We start from the raw sequence: 19,996 nt of genomic DNA, 5'->3' as shown, positions 1-19,996 counted from the left end.
ATTACAATACAAATTTAAAATGTCAGATTTTTTCCCCAAAGTAATAGAATTTAAGGCCAAAAGGGACCACTAGAGGATCTAGTCTGACCTCCTGGATATCACTGGCCACCACCACCACCCGCACACTAAACCCAAAATTAGACCAAAGAAAAGGAACGCTAAGGAAAATCAGGATGTGCAAGCAAAAAACTGTCAGCCTACTAAAGTTGATATCTCTTTAACACTGATATCGACAAAATAGGATGATAGCGGTCGTCTTCTATTGCACTAAATTTTGGAGTTCAATGAGGACATTAATAAAAAACAAAAACACTATTTCACTTACCATTCTAGGTAATTAAACATTTAGTGACTCTACCTGCCTAATAAGATAAAGAGGAGTACTGTGGTTTTATGAACACACACTATGCATCTGGGGTTGTGTTTTTCAAACAACTAGTGGGATGCAAAGTAATGATACTCAAAGGTTAAGAAAAATATTAAAAGATTAAATAGAAGTGAAACAAAATCAAAACATTAATGAGAATGATTATCAGTAAAAGAAGAGGATTATTTCTTAAAAGAGTGCAATACCTGATTCGAACTGGCTTTTTCAAGCCTGTCAATCATAATTTCAAACTGTAGCGGCTTGATTTCCATCTTCCGATTGAGTCTGTTTAATAACGTCTCATCTTCAGAGTCCATATCGTAATCTGGTTGTTCATTGTCCAGATTAAAGGCTGAAACAGAAACATGTATAAAAGCTGCTTTTAGTTACAGAAGTCACTTATTTATGTTAAGGATTCCAAATTAAGATATTACAGTAACGTATCAGAAAACAAACAAATCACCATTTTTAGCTGCAAATTAACACCCTTCAAACTAGCTGACCTCTGTTATGTCTTTTAAGTGTGTAAGTTTCTCATTATCTGTTAATTTTAATGTTTTCCAATATTCTTATATATTTAATTTAAATTAAAACCTACTTTTCTTTAGTATGTATTCAGCAAAGGAGAAAAGGTCAGAGCCAAGTTATATTAATATCAGATGCTGAATTATTAAGCGATTGAGTCACTTTATACATCAGTCACCATAAGATTTACTAAAAAAAAATCTAATTTAAAATTTGCATTAAAAATCAGGGTTATTTAACATTTTACCCAGGCCAAATTAACTAGTCTCCCTCCAACCCACAAAAGCAAAAAAATTTCAAGTGGCAGCTAAAATTCTGTCGATAAACTCGTGCAAATTTTTCTGAAAGATTAAATTATTATAATTTTCAGATGCAACCCTTACTCAGACACAAGGCACATGAAAAATAGAGCTCCAATGTAATTTTTAATTTACTATTTTTCCTATTTGAGATGACTTAGATAATTAGCATATGTAATATATTGTGGGTTTTTTTGTTTTTTGTTTAATTTTTGTATTGTGTTTCTAAAAGTGCTCGATCAATACCAATGGAAATTAAGGCACTATTAATGCCAAAAACAGGTACAGCATAGGAAGAATGAAAAAGCAGCCAAGTCTCTTTTCCCCTTCCCTCCCCAACGATACTGCCCTGATGACATGCCCAAGCCTTGACCTGGAAACACTGTTTCTCTAGAACTTAGAGCATAACTTCAGCTTCCACGCATATTAAATCTTTGTCTCTGTCAGTTAAGATGTAATCCAGCCTGGACAAGTATCAGGTAGATAATGCAGCAATGCCAATTCATTTCAGATAGATTATTAAAGTCCTAACAACTGCAAGAACTTTCAATTAATGCTAACATTCAATTAGTGAATGTTTCAAGCTAGGAACCTAAAAGGTTGAAAATAGGATAAGGAGTCTTTCAGTTCCCCAAATCATTTAATTTTCATGATTACTGCAGTAGAACCATTGAAGGCGTATGTTAAAAGAAATTTATTTACCTTAGGGTAACAAATCCATTCAAAAAAAACTTTAGTATTTAATTCAGAACTGAATATAGGCGCTGTGCTATAAATACATAGATGATAATGAATAATATTGTTTATTAAGTACTGAATCACTGAAATTGTATTAAAAAATAGCTCCATGATGTGTCAAAAGTTTACGCAAGATTTTATTTAGATGGAAATCTGATAATCAATAGAATGTATTACTTAGAAAAAGACTTGAGCATGTTACAGCTCACAACACTAGGTCCTAGTTTCTCAATGAAAGTCTATAAGACTCCATCAAAGTCCATAGATTGAAAAGATGAAAACAGACCATGAATCTGTAAAATATTATGGAAAATGGTACATATAAAAACTTGCAAACCTGCACCTTCGTTCATCCACACTAAAATAAAAACAGTTTAAATAACAAGCCAGCAGTCTTTCCCGTTTAGAGTTTTAGAATTGCAGTGGTGATACTTCATGTTACCAAGATTTCATTATTTTAAATGTGTATTACAGTTTTTGAAGAAATCGTAAAAGATATGCAGGAAATTTCTATTGCGAATTAGCTGGGTCTAGAGTTGTTGGAGGGAAAAAAAGCCATGTTTTCAGTGTTGCCAACTCCAGAAATTTTATCATGAGTGCTGTGGTATTTTATGTTTTCCCTTAAATACCTAGCCCCTGGAGATGTATGTTTACATGAGACTCTCAACTCTCATGAAAGAAGTGTGTAGCCCTCATGGATGCAGAAAAAACCTGAAAACACAAACCCTAATGGTTCAGACATCAGAAGGCAAACAAAAAGAATAAAAAATTTATAATCTTATGATTTTTAAGATGCAATTTCTTAGTGGGGGGGCTGATGTATTCATTTTGAACTGTTGGGGCTGATAATGCTCGGGTCTAAATTAGGGCCGTCGATTAATCGCAGTCAACTCACGCAATTAAAAAAAATTAATAGAGATTTAAAAAATTAATCGTGATTAATCGCATTGTTAAACAATAGAATATCAACTGAAATTTATTAAATATGTTTGGACGTTTTTCTAAGTTTTCAAATATATTGATTTCTATTACAACACAGAATATAAAGTGTACAGTGCTCACTTTATATTATTATTATTACTACAAATATTTGCACTGTAAAAATGATAAAGACAGAATTTTTCAATTCACCTCATACAAGTACTGAAGTGCAATCTCTTTATCATGAAAGTGCAACTTATAAATGTAGATTTATTTTGTTACATAACTACACAAAAAAATAATGTAAAACTTTAGAGAGTCTACAAGTCCATTCAGTCCTACTTCTTGTGCAGCCAATCGCTAAGACAAACAAGTTTGTTTACATTTACGGGACATAATGCTGCCCGGTTCTTATTTACGTCACCTGAAAGTGAGAACAGGCATTTGCATGGCACTTTTGTAGCCGGCATTAAAAGGTATAAACATTCGTATGCCTATTCATGCTTCCGCCACCGTTCCAGAGGACATGCTTCCATGCTGATGATGCTTGTTTAAAAAAAAAAAAAAAAAAATGCGTTCATTACATTTGTGACTGAACTCCTTGGGGGAGAATTGCATGTCTCCTGCTCTGTTTTACCCACTTTCTGCCATAAATTTCATGTTATAGCAATCTTGGATGATGACACAGCACGTTGTTCATTTTAAGAACACTTTCACTTCAGATTTGACAAAACGCAAAGAAGATATCAATGTGAGATTTCTAAAGATAGCTACAGCACTCAACCCAATGTTTAAGATTCTGAAGTACCTTCCAAAATCTGAGTGGGGTGAGGTGTGGAGCACGCTTTCAGAAGTCTTAAAAGAGCAACACTCCGATGCAGAAACTAGAGAACTGAACCACTAAAAAAGAAAATCAACCTTCTGCTGGTGGCATCTGACTCAGATGATGAAAATGAATTTGCATCGGTCTGCACTGCTTTGGATCATTATTGAGGAGAACCCGTCATCGGCATGGACGCATGTCCTCTGGAAGGGTGGTTGAAGCATGAAGGGACATACGAATCTTTAGCGCATCTGGCACGTAAATATCTTGCGACGAGGACTACAACAGTGCCATTCAAACACCTGTTATCACTTTCAGGTGACATTGTAAACAAGAAGCAGGTAGCATTATCTCCTGCAAATGTAAACAAACTTGTTTGTCTTAGCGATTGGCTGCACAAGAAGTAGGACTGAATGGACTTGTAGGCTCTAAAGATTTACATTGTTTTATTTTTGAGTACAGTTATGTTTTTGTACATAATTCTACATTTGTAAGTTCAACTTTCATGATAAAAAGATTGTTCTACAGTACTAGTATTAGATTAATTGAAAAATACGATTTCTTTTGTTTTTTACTGTGCAAATATTTGTAATAAAAATAATTATATAAAGTGAGCACTGTACACTTTGTATTCTGTGTGGTAATTGAAATCAATATATTTTAAAATGTAGAAAACATCCAAAAATATTTAAATAAATGCTATTCTATTATTCTTTAACATTGCAATTAATTTTTTTAATCGCTTGACAGCCCTAGTCTAAATGTTTCATTTATTTTTAATTTGGGGAAGGAGTACTGTACTTGCAAGAAAAAAAGAAAATACTGATTTATTCACTACACTTAATGAGGGGCGTCTAAAAATATGCCTTAACATGGTCTTAATCAGATTAATAGGTTTTTTTTGTAATAGATTAATTGCAATGGATTTAAAATTTTGTGGGTTTAGTTAGAATCTAATTTTGAAATGCCTTTATTTTATTTTAAAAATAAACTGGGGTTGCTGGGAAAGAAATGCTATTGTACCAGGATACCTTTTCTCACACCAACGAATCAGAAATTAACAAAAGGGACCTTACTTCTATTGTGCTAAAAGTAATGAATTATACTTAACACAGTGAGCCTCGGGGCTGAAATTTAGTAAAAACCCCTTGCCTTTTAATTTTAACAGATTAATGTTTTTCACAATGTACAATTTAGATTATCCACTTTTTTTAGAAGACTGATTCCAGACCAAAGAATTCTATTAAGATTATGTTCCTTTCTTCATCTTTACTGTTCAAAACATTAATATCTAAACAAAGACATAATAGTGGTGTAAGAGTGCCACTACAGGTACGATTACATCATAGTATCTTTCTAAATCATCGAACATCAACATGCTTAGTCAGATTTCTTTGAAATCTGGTATGCCTCAGAAGGGTGCAGGGTAGGCTTAGTGAAACAATCATTGGTGCTAGGGGTTCCGGAGAGATGAACGCCACCATCACCTGCCATTTTAAAAAAAACTTTCTAGATGCCACCTCCCTCCCTCCCTCCCCAAGGAGAGATCAATCTATATGATGTGATGTGGGTCAAAATGGTGTCAATCTGTTGAGTTTTATTCAAGGTTGTTCATAGAAGCAGAGAAATATAGGACTGGAAGGAAACTCAATTAGTCATCTAGTCCAGTCTCCAGCACCAAGGCTGAGATAAGTATTATCTAGACCTTCACTGACAGGTGTTTGTCTAAACTGTTCTTAAAAACCTCCAATGACAAAGATTCCATAACCTCCCTAGGTAATTAATTTGTTCCAGTGCTTAACTACCCTTACAGTTAGGAAGTCTTTCCTAATATCTAACCTAACTCTCCCTTGGTGCAACTTAAGCCCATTACTTTTTGTCCTGACCTCAGTGGTTAAGGAGAACAATTTATCACCCTCCTCTTTATAACAACCTTTTATGAATTTGAAGACTGTTAGGCACCCTCAGTCTTCTCTTCTCCAGACTAAACAAACCCAGTTTTTTCAGTCTTTCCTTGCAGGTCACGTTTTCTAGACCTTTAATCATTTTTGTTGCTCTTCTCTAGACTTTCTCCAATTTGTCCACATCTTTCCCACAGTGTGGTGCCCAGAATTGGGCACAATACTCCAGTTGAGGCCTTATCAGTGCGAAGTAGAGTGGAAAAATTACTTCTTGTGCATTGTTCACAATACTCTTGCTAATACATGCAGGATGATGTTCACCTTTTTTGCAACAGTATTACACTGTTGATTCATTTAGTTTGTGATCCACTATAACCCCCAGATCCTTTTCTGCAGTTTTCCTTCCTAGGCAGTCATTTCCCAGCATGTATTTGTTGTACTTTGCCTTTGTCCTTATTGAACTTCATCCTATTTTATCAGACCTTTTCTCCAGTTTGTCAAGATCATTTTGAATTCTAATCCTATCCTTCAACATGCCTGCAACCCCTCCCAGATTGGATTTGTCCACAAACTTTATAAGTGTACTCTCTATGCCATTGTCCAAGTCATTTACGAAGATATGGACCCAGGACAGATCCACGCATGACCCCAACTTGATATGCTTTTCCTGCTCAACTGTGAACTATTGATAGCTACTCTGACTACTCTTTTCCAGCCAGTTGTGCACCTACCTTACAGTAGGTTCATCTAGAGTATATTTCTCTAGGTTTTTGTTTTGTTTGTTTTTGTTTTTTAAAACAGAAGGTCAGGTGAGACAGTGTCAAAAGCCTCACTAAAGTCATCCACTGCTTCCCCCCATCCATAATGCTCGTTACCCTGTCAAAGAATGATATTAGCTTGGTTTGACGTGATTTGTTCTTGACAAATCCATGTTGACTGTTAATTACCTTATTTTCTTGTAAATGCTTACAAATTACCGTATATACTCGATCAAGCCAGTTCATTTATAAGCCATTCCCCCCAGGATGGATAAGTAAAAATGGAAAATTTTTATAACCCGTTCATAAGACGACCCTATAATTCAGAGGTCAGCAAACTTTGGTTCCCGGGCCATCAGGATAAGCCGCTGGTGGGCTGAGATGGTTTGTTTACCTCGAGCGTCCGCAGGCACGGAGGTAAACCTAAGTAACAAAGTGTCCTTGCGGACCGGGACAGCAACTGGTGGGGACACTTTTTTGGGGAGGGAGAAGCTGAGAGTCAGGGGAGTAACTCCTGTGACCACCCCCCACATGACCCCACCCCTAACCTGGGACCCCCACACTCTCCCCATCCCATCCCTTCCCACCTTATCTGGGGAGGATGTCTCTGGCCTGGCTGGAGCTGCTCCGGCAGGCTGGGCAACGCAGCCGCAGTCTACTCCAGCGGGCCATACTGAGCGGCGCGGCTGCAGCATGTTCCAGCGGGCTGGGCCGGGTGGCATGGCCACAGCGTGCTCCAGTGGGCCAGGCGGCGCGGCCACATCCTGCTCTGAGGGGCAGGGCCGAGCGGCACGGCTGCAGCCTGCCAGCCCCAGAGCTGCAGCTGCTTCGGAGGCTGGGGGAAGAGCAGCATGGCAAGAAGCGGAGAGATTCAGGCCCCGCCTCTTCCCTTCTGGCTCTGCTGCCTCTTCTTGCTTACCCTGTTGGGGGGAGGGGCTGTGTCCCACCTCTCCCTCTCTATACCCATTCATAAGCCGACCCCCTTCTCTGGTGCATCCCTTTTTTACTTAAAAAAAAATCGGCTCATGAGCGAGTATATATGGTAATTGTTTGATTCATTATCTTTCCAGGTACCAAAGTTAAGCTGACTGGTCTATAATTACCTAGGTTGTCCTTATTCCCCTTTTTATAGATAAGTACTATAGTTGCCTTTTTCCAATCCTTTGGGATCTCTCTCCTTCTCAAATTCTCAAAATAATTTCTAATGGTTCGAAGATCTCTTAAGCCAGTTCCTTAAGTAATCTAAGATGTATTTCATCATGGTCTGCTGACTTGAAGGCATCTAATTCTTTCCCTATTTCAGCCTCAGATCCTATCCTATTAACAATGATGTTCCCTATGTAGTCATAAAAATCACTGCTACCTTTTTTGGTGACACTTTAGCCATTATGGTGTTTTCTGTTACTGTCCTTCCCTCCTCATCGAGTAAAGGGCCTAACCTCAACTTGGTCTTCCTCTTGCTTCTCACGTATTTGTAAAATATTTTCTTGTTACCTTTTACATTCTTAGCTAGTTTAATCTCGTTTTGTGCCTTGGCCTTTTTAATTTTGACCCTACATGCTAGTGTTGGTTTTTTATATTCATCCTTCATAATTTGACCTAGTTTCTACTTTTTGTATGACTCTTCTTCAATGACCTGAAACTCAAAGATTTCCTGATTGAGCCAGGGTGGTCTCTTATCATTTTTCCTATCTTTCCTATGCACTGGGATAGTTTGCTCTTGTGCCCCTAATAATGTATCTTTAAAAAACTACCAACTCTCCTGAACTCTTTTTTCGCTTAAACTTACTTCCCACGGGATCTTACCTACCAGTTCTCCGAGTTTGGTCAAGTCTGCCTTCTTGAAGTCCATTTTCTTTATTCTGCTATCATTCCTTAGAGTCATGAACGCTATCATTGCATGATCACTTTCATCCAAGCGCCTTCTACCTCCAGATTCTCAACTAGTTCCTCCCTGTTTGTCAGAATCAAATCCAGAATAGCCTCTCCCCTAGTCACCTTCTGTAATAAAAAGATGTCTCCAATATGTTCCAAGAACTTCTTGGATAATCTGTGCCCTGCTGTATTATTTTCCCAATAGATGTCAGGGTAGTTGAAGTCCCCCATCACCAACAAGTACGTAATCCACCTCCTAGAGAGAAACAGTAGCTAGGTTGATGGAATAATTCTTTTATCAACCTAGCACTGTCTACACTGGGGGTTAGGTCAACTTAACTATGTCACTCAGGGATGTGGATTTTTCAAACCCCTGAGCAACATAATTAAGCAGGCTTAATTTTCTAGTATAGTCCAGGCCTAAGTGAGAGTCTGGGGTGGCAATTTTATTTTGGAAGGAAAATAATCAAAAGTATTTGTGGGGAAAATATTCTTGGGAAGGGAGAGGTATTAGGGGATGGGGGAACTAGAGGAAGGGAGTTTGGGGCTGCAGCAAAAAGAGGGTGGTTAATGGAGATGGAGGATAGGGGAGGAAAGAGGTTGGGGCTCAGGTGAGGGAGGCATGGCACCCTCAGCCTTGCCTATGCACTGAACCCCCCTGCACCCCACAGCTCTGCCAGTGCACCCCAACACTGCATAAAAGCTAATAGTAAGTATTGGAAGAACATTAATTGGGAAATTGGAGGGTTCGTGGCTGACTGGAAACGATGTACTGTATGGCACTGAAACATTATAAGCTCTGAAACCTCAGTGTTTCTCGGAGATGGGATACATCTATTGGACAGGGGTCTAACTGCCAGTCCTTTGGAACGGAAACCCACGCCAATCCTGCCGCAAACGGCACCCTCCAACCATTGTGAAACAAAACTAGGACACTATTTCTCTGTAATACAGTTGTCTTTCACTCCAGGTACTACATGCAAGTCGGTTATAGGAGGGGAGGTATAAGAGAATAATGGCAACAGAAACATTTGTATACCAGGGAGTGAAGATTTCAAAGAGATTTGTCACCTGCTTGGTGGGGGGAGGTGTGAGTACAATAGTGGGGATGAGGCCAGCTTGGAGGAAGGACAAGGTGAATGGGTCAGTGGGATGTCTGGGGAGGTCTGAAAGCAAAGCAAGTGGGGTGCTTGTGCACAAGGGGAGAGAGGAGCGGCACTGGCTGAGTTTGCTAATTGCAAGACATTATATGTACACCTGCCTAAATGATTACTAACTCCGAACAACGACATATCTATTCCTGTTCAAAAAACTAATAAATTCAATGGCAAAAAAGTATGTTAACGCACAGTTAAGATTGCTCGGTGGTACATCTTCCCACTGCAGAACACTGAGTTGCACAGAGCTCAAACTTCTGAAAAATCAGGAAATGCAGAGTTACGGTTGCCTTAACTCTGTCCTCTTTCAGGAATGTCCCAATATGTCTCATTAACACATACCCTTTACTCTGCCAACCCCCAAGCTGCTGAAATGTACCATCTCTTCACCTTCTACAACCTATTTACTCTCACCCACAAGATTCCATTTAACACTATTAAAGGACAAAAAGGAAAAAGATTTTCCAGCCACCTTCTTTTTATCCTCTTTGAGCAATGCTTCAATATGCACATACTCACACTAGCCCTTCTCACTACAAGATTCGGATCCTGGCATACACTCACATACTTAGCCAAATACACAGAAAAATTTTATACATATGGTATTCTAAGAGTCACTTTGCAACCTTTTACAACTCCTTTACCCTGAGGATACATCTACATTTGAGCTGGGAGGTGTGACTCCCAGCTAACATAGATGTACCCATGCTAGCTCTACTCGAGCTAGCATGCTAAAAAAGCAGCAGTGTACCAGGGCAGCACAGGCAGTGATTTGAGCTATCCTCCCGAGTATCTGACAACTAGCACAAGCCACCACTCGTGCTACTCCAGTGCTATACTGATATCTTTAGCATACTAGCTCAAGCAAAGCGTGTGTGTGTGTGCGCGCGCATCTGGGAATAACGCCTCTTAGCTCAAAGGTAGATGTCTCAACCTATGTGTTCACTTAACCATCATTAAAGCATTAGAATTATTTCATATTTCACCTCACTACTGACAATATCCTTTGTAATAAAAGCCCCACCACTGGCAATCTCCACAATGCAGTATAGAAATTATGAATACTGCATCCTGAAATACACCTATTTCCTTTCCTCATACATGAGAGGGTGCAAAACATAGAACTCCTCATATCACAACCACAGCTCTGTCACACATCTCAAAGTAATCCACAGATCTCGCACACACACCTCTACCAAGCAGAGCTAACTACTGTCGGCACCATTCAGTTCAGCAACACCTGATACTGACCACACTCGTTTTACCTGGAGCGCATGCAGATAATAAATGCTCAGGCTGCTCTCATACCCCAGCTCACTATGGACAAAACCCTTTGTAATAAAAACCCCTGTGCCCTACTAGTTATATAAATGTGTATAACTCTGCACTGAAATGATGCATGCTGGATCCCAAAGGTACACATGCAGCTGTTCCTTTTGCTCACATACAAAAGGAAACCTAGAGCCACACATGTCCTCAAAGTAATCCACACATGTCCTCATCTCACAAACACACCTTTAGCAAGCAGGCCCAATTACTACCTCTCCCATTTAGTGCTGGTAACCCTAACACACTGACTGCACCTGTAGTGTATGCACATAATTCCCACTGGCTATTGAAAGCTGCAAAGGAACAAAGGAAAAGTGGCATGAGCAATCTTCTTCCCCCCCTCCTCCTTCTCCTGTTTGTTCTTTAATAGTGTTATGTGAAATCCTGCAGGTGACAGAGAATACTTTGTAAAAGGAGGTGGCACATTGGCAGAATAAAATTATGTGTATTAACAGGGCATGTTGGTGCACTGCCTAGCTTTCAAAAGTTTGAGTTTTGCTCAACTCAGCATTCTGCAAGGAGACATCATACACCTCTACCCAGATATAACGCTGTCCTCGGGAGCCAAAAAATCTTATCATGTTATAGGTGAAACCGCGTTATATCGAACTTGCTTTGATCCGCCGGAGTGCTGCTTTACTGCCTTATATCCGAATTCGTGTTATATCGGGTCACGTTATATCGGGGTAGAGGTGTACCACCAAACAACCTTAACTCTGCATTAACGTAGTTTTTTTTTACCACTGATTCTCTTTTACATTTAGGCCTGGTATACACTTAAAACTTGAATCAACAGACATAACTACAGCGCTCAGGGGTGTGAAAAATCCACACCGCTGAACCACATAGCTATGTCGACCTAACCTCCAGTATAGATGCAGCTAGGTCAACAGAAGAATGCTTCTGTCAATAAGCTGCTGTTGCTCAGGGAGGTAGAGTTCCCACAGCAACAAAAAAAAAACCCTTTCATGCTGTATTCAGCATCTACACTACAGGATTACAGAGATGTAGCTACAGTGCCCATAGCATAAACATGACCTTAGTCTGTTCACCCTATCCAAACTAAGTCACAGCTCAAGATTTATTAAACCATAATTCACTATCATAAGAGCAATTGTAATATGAATGGATTTCTACTTAAAATAAAAATATTAATTGGTTAATGTTGATACATTTAACAAATCACAAAAGAGAATCAAAGTTCATTTTTCTATGAACTGCTTGCTGACAGTATAAACCATATGGATCTGAGTAGCCGCCCCTTGCAATAAGGATGGACTATGAACAGTTTTTGTACCAATATAACTATTTTGGTTAGGCATGTGATTTTTTAATTTAATTTTATTTAAACCAAAAGGATTTTATTGATACTATTTCCTTTGGCTGCTTCCTCAGACTACTAGCATCATCTCGGTCTTATCCAAAAGGGAGCTTCAGCCAACTCACCTTCATACAACTCCCAATTTTGGAAAAATACTATGAAAGACAAGAAAATACACCACCCAGGTGCAATGAAACAGAAACAGAGGACCGCATCAGCAGCATGCAGATGACACAATTCAAAAACTATTTAACAGTACTCTTTGGGTTCTCCCCATGAGAAAAAAAAAGACACATTCAAATTAAGTCTATCTCCACCTATATCCATAGACAGCTCAATGACACCTTGTAAACAACAGATTCATGGAGGCTGAAACATCTTCAAAGAATAAACACAAAGAATCAATAGAGGATCTATATCTGGCACAGGATGCAGATCAACAAAATCAACAAGGTATGTATCATAAACAAGCCTAACAAATGGAGTCAAGGAGATCAGAGGACTCCTGTATTATCCAAGACACTTCAACGTAACTTTGCCAATAATCCTTCCAAAATTTTTTTTTTTTTTTTTTTTTTAAATAAAAAGAGGGTCAGGGTGATAACCAGCAAGGTCAGTGGCAAGAAAGGATTTCTTGAGTATTGGCTTAACAATCAACCATTTGAAAAGTGCTTAGTTTCTTGCCTTCCCAAAAAGGCATTGATAAATTCCACCAATAAGTAGACCCAGTGTCTTACCACAAAATTTTATTATTATTTTGATTTATTTGTAGTGTGGTAGTGACAAGGAGCCCCAGTCACAGACTAGCACGCCACTGTACTAAGTATTATACAAACACAGAACCTAAAGATGGTCTATGCCCAAAGAGTTTACAATAATACAACAAGTGGGATGAGTCCAGTTTACAAGCTGCCAACCTAAATACCTCAGAGAACATGACTAATCAAAAACAAAGCAAACAGTGACCTTACGTTTGTTTCCCCCTAAAATGCATCTATTACCACACAGGCAGTCAATCCCATCCAAATCAGGGCAGTCTCAGGTATGACAAATTGAAAATTCTTTGCAGTAATAAATACGCAATTCTACATTTTCGCAAAACCTACACATATTGACCAAAATTACCTGTAGCCCAGAATATTTCTGCAAGTTGGAACGTCACATACACTACAGTGAAGAGCCCATTCTTTACCTCCAACACAATCTCGGCATAAAGTTTCAAACTCTTTCCATGCTACAATCAGGTGACCAGATACAGTGATTTCCACTACAGATTCCACTACAGATATTCTCCTATTTAATCTATCTTCTTGCTAAGGTGATCTGCGAGTAGAGATAAGGGGCACTCAGGAACCACAGCATCAAAAACTGATGACAAAAACAAAATCATCACAGACAACTTTTAGTATGGCTCCTTCAGTTATTCCATCTCAGAGTTAGGAAATCAAATGGATTCTATGATGGTGTGCTCAACACAACAGATAACTAGTAGGATTTGTCCTCTGGTTACTGTCTATCTTAAGCACATACAAAACATCAATATGGGAATCCACAAGCCATCCATACAAATAATACCTTCCTCTCTCCCTCAATCCCCAAATCCTCCTGGCTACTTCAAAGGAGAAACAAGGACTTAGGTACTTTAACTATTACACCTCTACCTCGATATAACACCAAAAAAAATCTTACCACGTTATAGGTGAAACCGTGTTTTATCGAACTTGCTTTGATCCACCGGAGTGCGCAGCCCCACCCCCCCCCGGAGCGCTGCTTTACCGCGTTATATCCGAATTCGTGTTATATCGGGTCACGTTATCGGGATAGAGATGTACCAGGTTTTTTGCAGGTCCTTCCACCTACCCTATGAATATTTTTATAATTTTGCCTCTGCAAGCATTAAGAACTTTCCCAAGTTAACTTAAAAGAAGACAGACCAACATATCCATGAACTTACGTTGAATGTGAATGAACTGCTTTGGTTGTTTAAACTCTCCTTTGTACAGGCGATTGTAATAGTTGACATTGCTCTCTGCCTCAGGAACTGGGATAACCATGCTCTCTTTCTTTTCTCTAAAAACTTGCTGTGCCGAAATAGCTCGTTGTAAATGGTGTTCCTGAAAGAGGAAAAGTTTAGAATTTATTTAGATGACAGTATTTATTTTTTTAAAGATAAAAAATGGATAAAGTTAGTCTATTTTCCTAGCAATAGTGTTCTAAAGTGTCATGGAGAATATCCTAGTGTTTTTTTTTTTTTTTTTTTTTTTTTTATAATAGTGTTTTTTTGTGTTTTTGGTAGTATTTTTGTTTTTTTTTTTTTTTTTTTGCTTCCAGGCCAGCAGGGTACAGTAATGGGAGAGAAAGAGTCCTCTGCATTTAACACCAAGTCCTAGGCAAATTCAGCTGTTGACAGGTTCCAAATAAGGAAAAAAATCTCAAGCCTCCATTAATGATATGGGGGACTCTAGATGGACGAAAAAAATCTTCTAAGCATACCCACAAACCTTTTTTTAAAATCAGAAAAACAGACAGTAGGTGATCCAAGTTAAACAAAATAATCTAAAAGTGGGTATAGAAAGTGTCATGGCTCAAAACCAGCAATATATGCACATTAATTCCTTATAGTATGGGAAGCCCATGGTTCAAATCAAGATCATGAACAAACTTAATCCACTGCCAAATGCAAAATAATATCATGTTTTTATTTAAGATTTATGCACCGGCCAGTTTTCAGAATGGAGAGGGGGCAACAAAAAATGATTAAGGGTATGGAACAGCTTCCATGTAAGGAAAGATTAAAAAGACTGGGACCATTAAGCTTGGAAAAGAGACAGCTAAGGGGGATATGATAGAGGTCTATAAAATCATGAATGGTGTGGAGAAAGTGAATAAGGAAGTGTTATTTATCCTTTCACATAACACAAGAACCAGGGGTCACCTAATGAAATTAATAGGCAGCAGGTTTAAAACAAACAAAAGGAAGTACTTCTTCACACAACACAGTTAACCTGTGGAATTGTTGCCAGTGAAATTTGTGAAGGCCAAAACTATAAGTGAGTTCTAAAAAGAATTAGATAAGTTCATGGAGTAAAGGTCCATCAATGGCTATTAGCCAAGATGGTCAGGGATGCAATCCCATGCTCTGGCTGTCCCTAAGACTCTGACTGCTAGATGTTGGGACTAGACGACAGGGGCTGAATCAGTTGATAATTGCCCTGCTCTGTTCATCCCCTCTGGGGCACCTGGCATTGGCCACTGTTGGAAGACAGGTTACTGGGCTAGATGGACCATTGGTCTGACCCAGTATGGCCGTTATGTTAATTTGTTACCTGCTTCTGTTTTTACGTTTTTTTAGAATACTATAACAGGCAAAAGTAATAGGCACATATTTCCCCACACAAGAACACACAGAATATTTGTGGAACTCCAGTTCCTCAAATATGCAACAGTGTTCATTATACTTTGTATTCTTACCCTACTGGAGACAGAATAACCACACCCAAGTCACAGGAAGTATGAATTACACTATGCCTTCATTAGGTTATAAGAATTCTTTAGCATCCATATATCTTACTAGTTATTTTGGTGCAAATCCAACCACACATGTGGATTAGCATAGGATAATTGTGATTTTTCTCCTTCAATGGATTTTGTAAAACGTTCACACTATAATCCATGAGACAAAGAAAGAAAGCTGCTAGAAAACATAATATACAATTATATTTGCAGTGTAACTTTGCTTCAACAATTGTTTATGCAACAAAGGCTGGAAAAATGTATGAAACCTACTAATCAGAGATGAAACCTCCTAGCAATAAAAGGTAAGTGGTGAACCCCACTAGCAAGACCCAGAGAAAATGCCAGATGAACAGTCCCCACACACCAGATTTGCAGCTGCTGGAAATGGAGAGGATGACATACTACGGTCCTGCCATGGAACCTTCTTGGGGACTTCATCTTTCATATCAGGCTAACAGGATTATGATAAATTTGAAGCCAAATTCTCTCTTGCTGCCCTAAGGGAATTTTTCATCTCTCTGCCTCCACCACTGCTTTGCTGTAAGGGGTTCAGATTCTCTGTTCTACCTATTCCCTCACACTCCTAGCTATTGGAAGAAGGGGTGAATGGAAAAAATCTCTCATTACTCTCTTCCTCTCCCAGCATCTGGGGTTTGGGTGGTCTTCCCTCCCACGAATAACTCCAATGTCTGTCTCTTGTGCTCATAATTTCACCAAGCAGCGACACTGTGAAAATGACAATTACACATCTATGAAGAAGCGTTTTATTCTTTTAAATTTCATTTGATGCAGGTTGGCAGATGCAAGAAAAGTACTCCGCATTGGTTTATATTTGGTAAACTCTCTAAACAACCAAAAGGAATAAAGGTTTCTCTCTTTTTAATTCTGCAAAAATCAGTTTTCATTCATCTGCCTTTACTTGTTGAAACAATGGATATTTCAAAACATGCATATTTATTTAATAAATATTTTATTTTTAATTCAAGTTATTTCAGCAATGGGAAGGAAGTATCCACTACTAAAACAAACTGCAATGGCAAACTACAGACTTCACAAACTCTAGAAGAGGAGGACTAGGCATCTCCAACAGAAATAAAGTCAAAATTAATCGATTAATCAGGCTCCCAAGACTTAAGGGCAATGCTGTAGCTCAGACCAGAGAGTGTACATTCAAATATAATAATTTCAGAAAAACACACCAGATATCTTGTGCACATCTAATACTTCATCGTGTAAGTCTCTTTTAAAAAATAAAGACGAAGAATGCTATTTTGAGCAATTTAACTAAGAAAATTACAGTTACTCAGTTCGTTTCTAGATTTCTTACTAGCTGTCAAACGGCCCCATAGTAGTCCCTAATTGATATCAATACAACACATCAAGTAGACCAGAAGACTGATCTACAACTGAGGTGGGAAAATACCAAGTTTTTTTCTGCCATTCCTTGTCCTCAGATAGGCCACTGAAACTATGATTCCTGCATTTTATTCTAAAAACATAAATTTCTAGTATCCTTGCTCTTTCCCGAGTCTGTAGGACATGACCTTATTTTACTTCTTCAAAATCTTCTTCGTCCAGACCACTATTTTCATTGTCAGCACACCTTGAAAAATGTATCTCTCTCCTTACCTGGCTGTTATAACTCCTGTTTCCCTAAACATACTTAGAGAGGACTTTTTGTTTTAATTTATATGGATTGCAACATGCATCAATATCAAATCTGGCCCAAATGAGAAGATCAATACAGGAGACCATCAAACTACATTAAAAATTTCACTGAAGTTTGGGAAGTAGAAGTAGAAGTAGAAGATTGGATAGTAAAGATAAACTGTCTAGTTCTCCTCCCAGATGAACACCCTATGTAACCTGGTGCCTAATCCCAAATGCTTGATGAAGTGGCAAGGGTATTAAATTGCTCTTTATGGAGAATCCGTGACCTTGGGAGTTTCTTATTGCAGACACAGCTTTGAAGTAGGCGTGGGATGATAGGATGACCACACACAGTCAGATTCTGGGTTTAAATTATAGTAACAGGCACCTTGAGAAACCCTAGTTTTCAAGGATTCCATGCACTGATCTTATTCCGATTGACACCACTTCATCTGTATCCAAGATTACAACTTTCTTGATGTACTTACTACCAATGCAGCCATTACTATCTCTCCTGTACTGCGAAGTAACAAGGATCTTATTGCATTTTATGGCCTAGCACAGCTTCCAGAAACCACTTGTTTGACTGACATGTAAATTTCTCCTGTTCAGACCTTAATTTGATTTCTAGTCATTCCCAAGGCACTTGCTTTTCCCTCCTACACTTAACTTCCTGTGCTAACATTTCATACTTTCAGAAGCCATATAATTAATTAGATTTAGCAAGTTTTCCTCTGAGATTTTGTTCTAATACATTTAGTTAAATTCTCTTGCACCTTTTTTCAGTAAACATACTCCACAGTGTCAAAGATTTGCTCAATCTGTGCAATACGAATGTGCAAGGGCATCCGCAGTCAAACTTTGTCATGCAAAGGAATTTCTGTTCCTTTTTCAATTTGACATTTTATCCAAAGTAACTATAAATTTCTATTAAAAGGACTATAAAATAGATGCTGAATAAAGTGCTCTGAAATCCTTATAGGCAACATGCCTCAAGCTATTTTAGAAGTGCCATACCACAGATTAAATCACTTACATTTTAAAAACAAACTTTTTGAAAATAAGATAAAGTAACCCAATTTGTATAGAATCATAGAATATCAGGGTTGGAAGGGACCTCAGGAGGTCATCTAGTCCAACCCCCTGCTCAAAGCAGGACCAATCCCCAGGCAGATTTTTGCCCCAGATCCCTAAATGGCCCCCTCAAGGATTGAACTCACAACCCTGGGTTTAGCAGGCCAATAAAGTAAGAAATAAAAATGTACTGATTGATGAAGGCATAGAGAAATTTGATCTGTTTGAAAGGGAAGGCATAACAATTGAGATTCAGGAAACCTTCTTTTGCTCTAGAAATATTTCTATATTTTATTTAATAATGGAAATAAATTCACATTTTCTTAACAATCTTAAGAAATACTACAAATAAGAAATAAAGTATACAAAGCGAGTTTATAAAAACTGAGAGGTAATTAAGGATTTCAGGCATTACTCTAGTCTTAATGAAAATAAACAAACGAATTCTCAACTATAACCAAAAAAAAAAAAAAAACACACTATGATTTTCTGAAACAATTGTTCTTTATTTCAAGGGTCACAGACTAAGCAACAGGCTATCAAAAGCTTCTAAAAATTCAAAACTTCATGAAAAAAAAAATCTATACAAGCTAAATGTTAATTCCTACAACTGAAATTCTGTTTGCTATATTAAAGACTTTCATATTAGACTCGATCTACTAAAAGGGATACAGCAAACTTGAAATATGATCAGTTTTCAAAAGGAGTTAAAAGTAGTCTTGGACATACTAAGACTAAGTAGTCTTGAGTATATTGCCTAAGATTTCTGCCATTTTTTGTGGTTTTACAAATCAGAATATCATATTTTTACAAGTATTTATCTCCCCTGTTGGTGTATGAAAGGCCCATACAAACAACTAACTGAAAGACAAAACAGTGAAACTGAAAATGCAAGTGCTGCCAAATGAACAAAGAAAGAAACTAAAAGGTAGAGAGACATTTTTCCCATTTCTAATGTCTCAAAAAAATCAGACAAATGTGATTTATACTGATATATCACCTTAATGCTAAAAACAAAAACTGAACGTTCAATCAAAAATAGCTGAGTTTAATACAAATTATTCTTGCAGTTTAAGCATATTTTGTAATATCCAAATGAACCACAATTTTCCTAAGTGAGAGTTAAATATATATGTAAACATTCAATTAAGCAATTAGTGTAGATTTAATTCATAGCATTAAAATACAGTCACAACACTGATGAAAGATTACATATAATATAGCTCAGGGTCATTCACTTTAGTTACTAAAATAGACATATCAATGGTACACACGCAGAGCAGACTCTTCTACAAAATAAATTGGAATGGAAGAGTAATAGATCTAATTTGATATAATGTTCACATTGAGAGGAAAGGTAGGTAAGAACAACTATTACAACAATCAATATCAAAAAGTGAAAACGGGTTAAATAAGGATATTCTGTTATCTATTCATCCTATAAATAATTAATTCGCACATAAAAACTGTTGCACAGGAGTTAACTACATATAAGTAATTTAAAGGTAAAAAATATTATAGAAATGTTGAAATTATCCCAAAAGGATATTTTACAGACCCAAGAAATTTTAGCAGGTAAGAAATTAGCTTTTCTGTGGTATGTCTTCACTAGCAAAGTGAAAGTGCTACCGCAGCAGCGTTTTAATGTGGCTGTGTAATTGTGGCACTAGTGCTGGGAAAGAGCTCTCCCAGCGCTGTAAAAAAAACCACCCCCATGAGGGGAGTAGCTACCAGCGCTGAAA

The 19,996-nt window shown here is 37.9% G+C and overlaps 1 protein-coding gene across 1 annotated transcript in view; it reads right to left on the bottom strand.

Moving 5' to 3' along the window:
• The window catches only part of EPC2 (enhancer of polycomb homolog 2), an 88,060-nt gene that overhangs the window by 43,306 nt on the left and 24,758 nt on the right, over positions 1 to 19,996 (bottom strand). Inside the window, exons 2-3 of the mRNA XM_024202820.1 lie at positions 13,969 to 14,128; positions 574 to 719 (exon numbers count right to left, since the gene is read on the bottom strand). Of these exons, the coding sequence (XP_024058588.1) occupies positions 574 to 719; positions 13,969 to 14,128 (306 nt within the window). The remainder of the gene's footprint in view (positions 1 to 573; positions 720 to 13,968; positions 14,129 to 19,996) is intronic.

The sequence above is a fragment of the Terrapene carolina genome, unplaced genomic scaffold (genome assembly GCF_002925995.2).
Source record: "Terrapene carolina triunguis isolate 2854851 unplaced genomic scaffold, T_m_triunguis-2.0 Scaffold62, whole genome shotgun sequence".
NCBI lineage: Eukaryota > Metazoa > Chordata > Testudines > Emydidae > Terrapene > Terrapene triunguis.
Note: the sequence above shows the minus strand (reverse complement) of the source record. Positions and strands in the feature narration are given on the sequence as shown.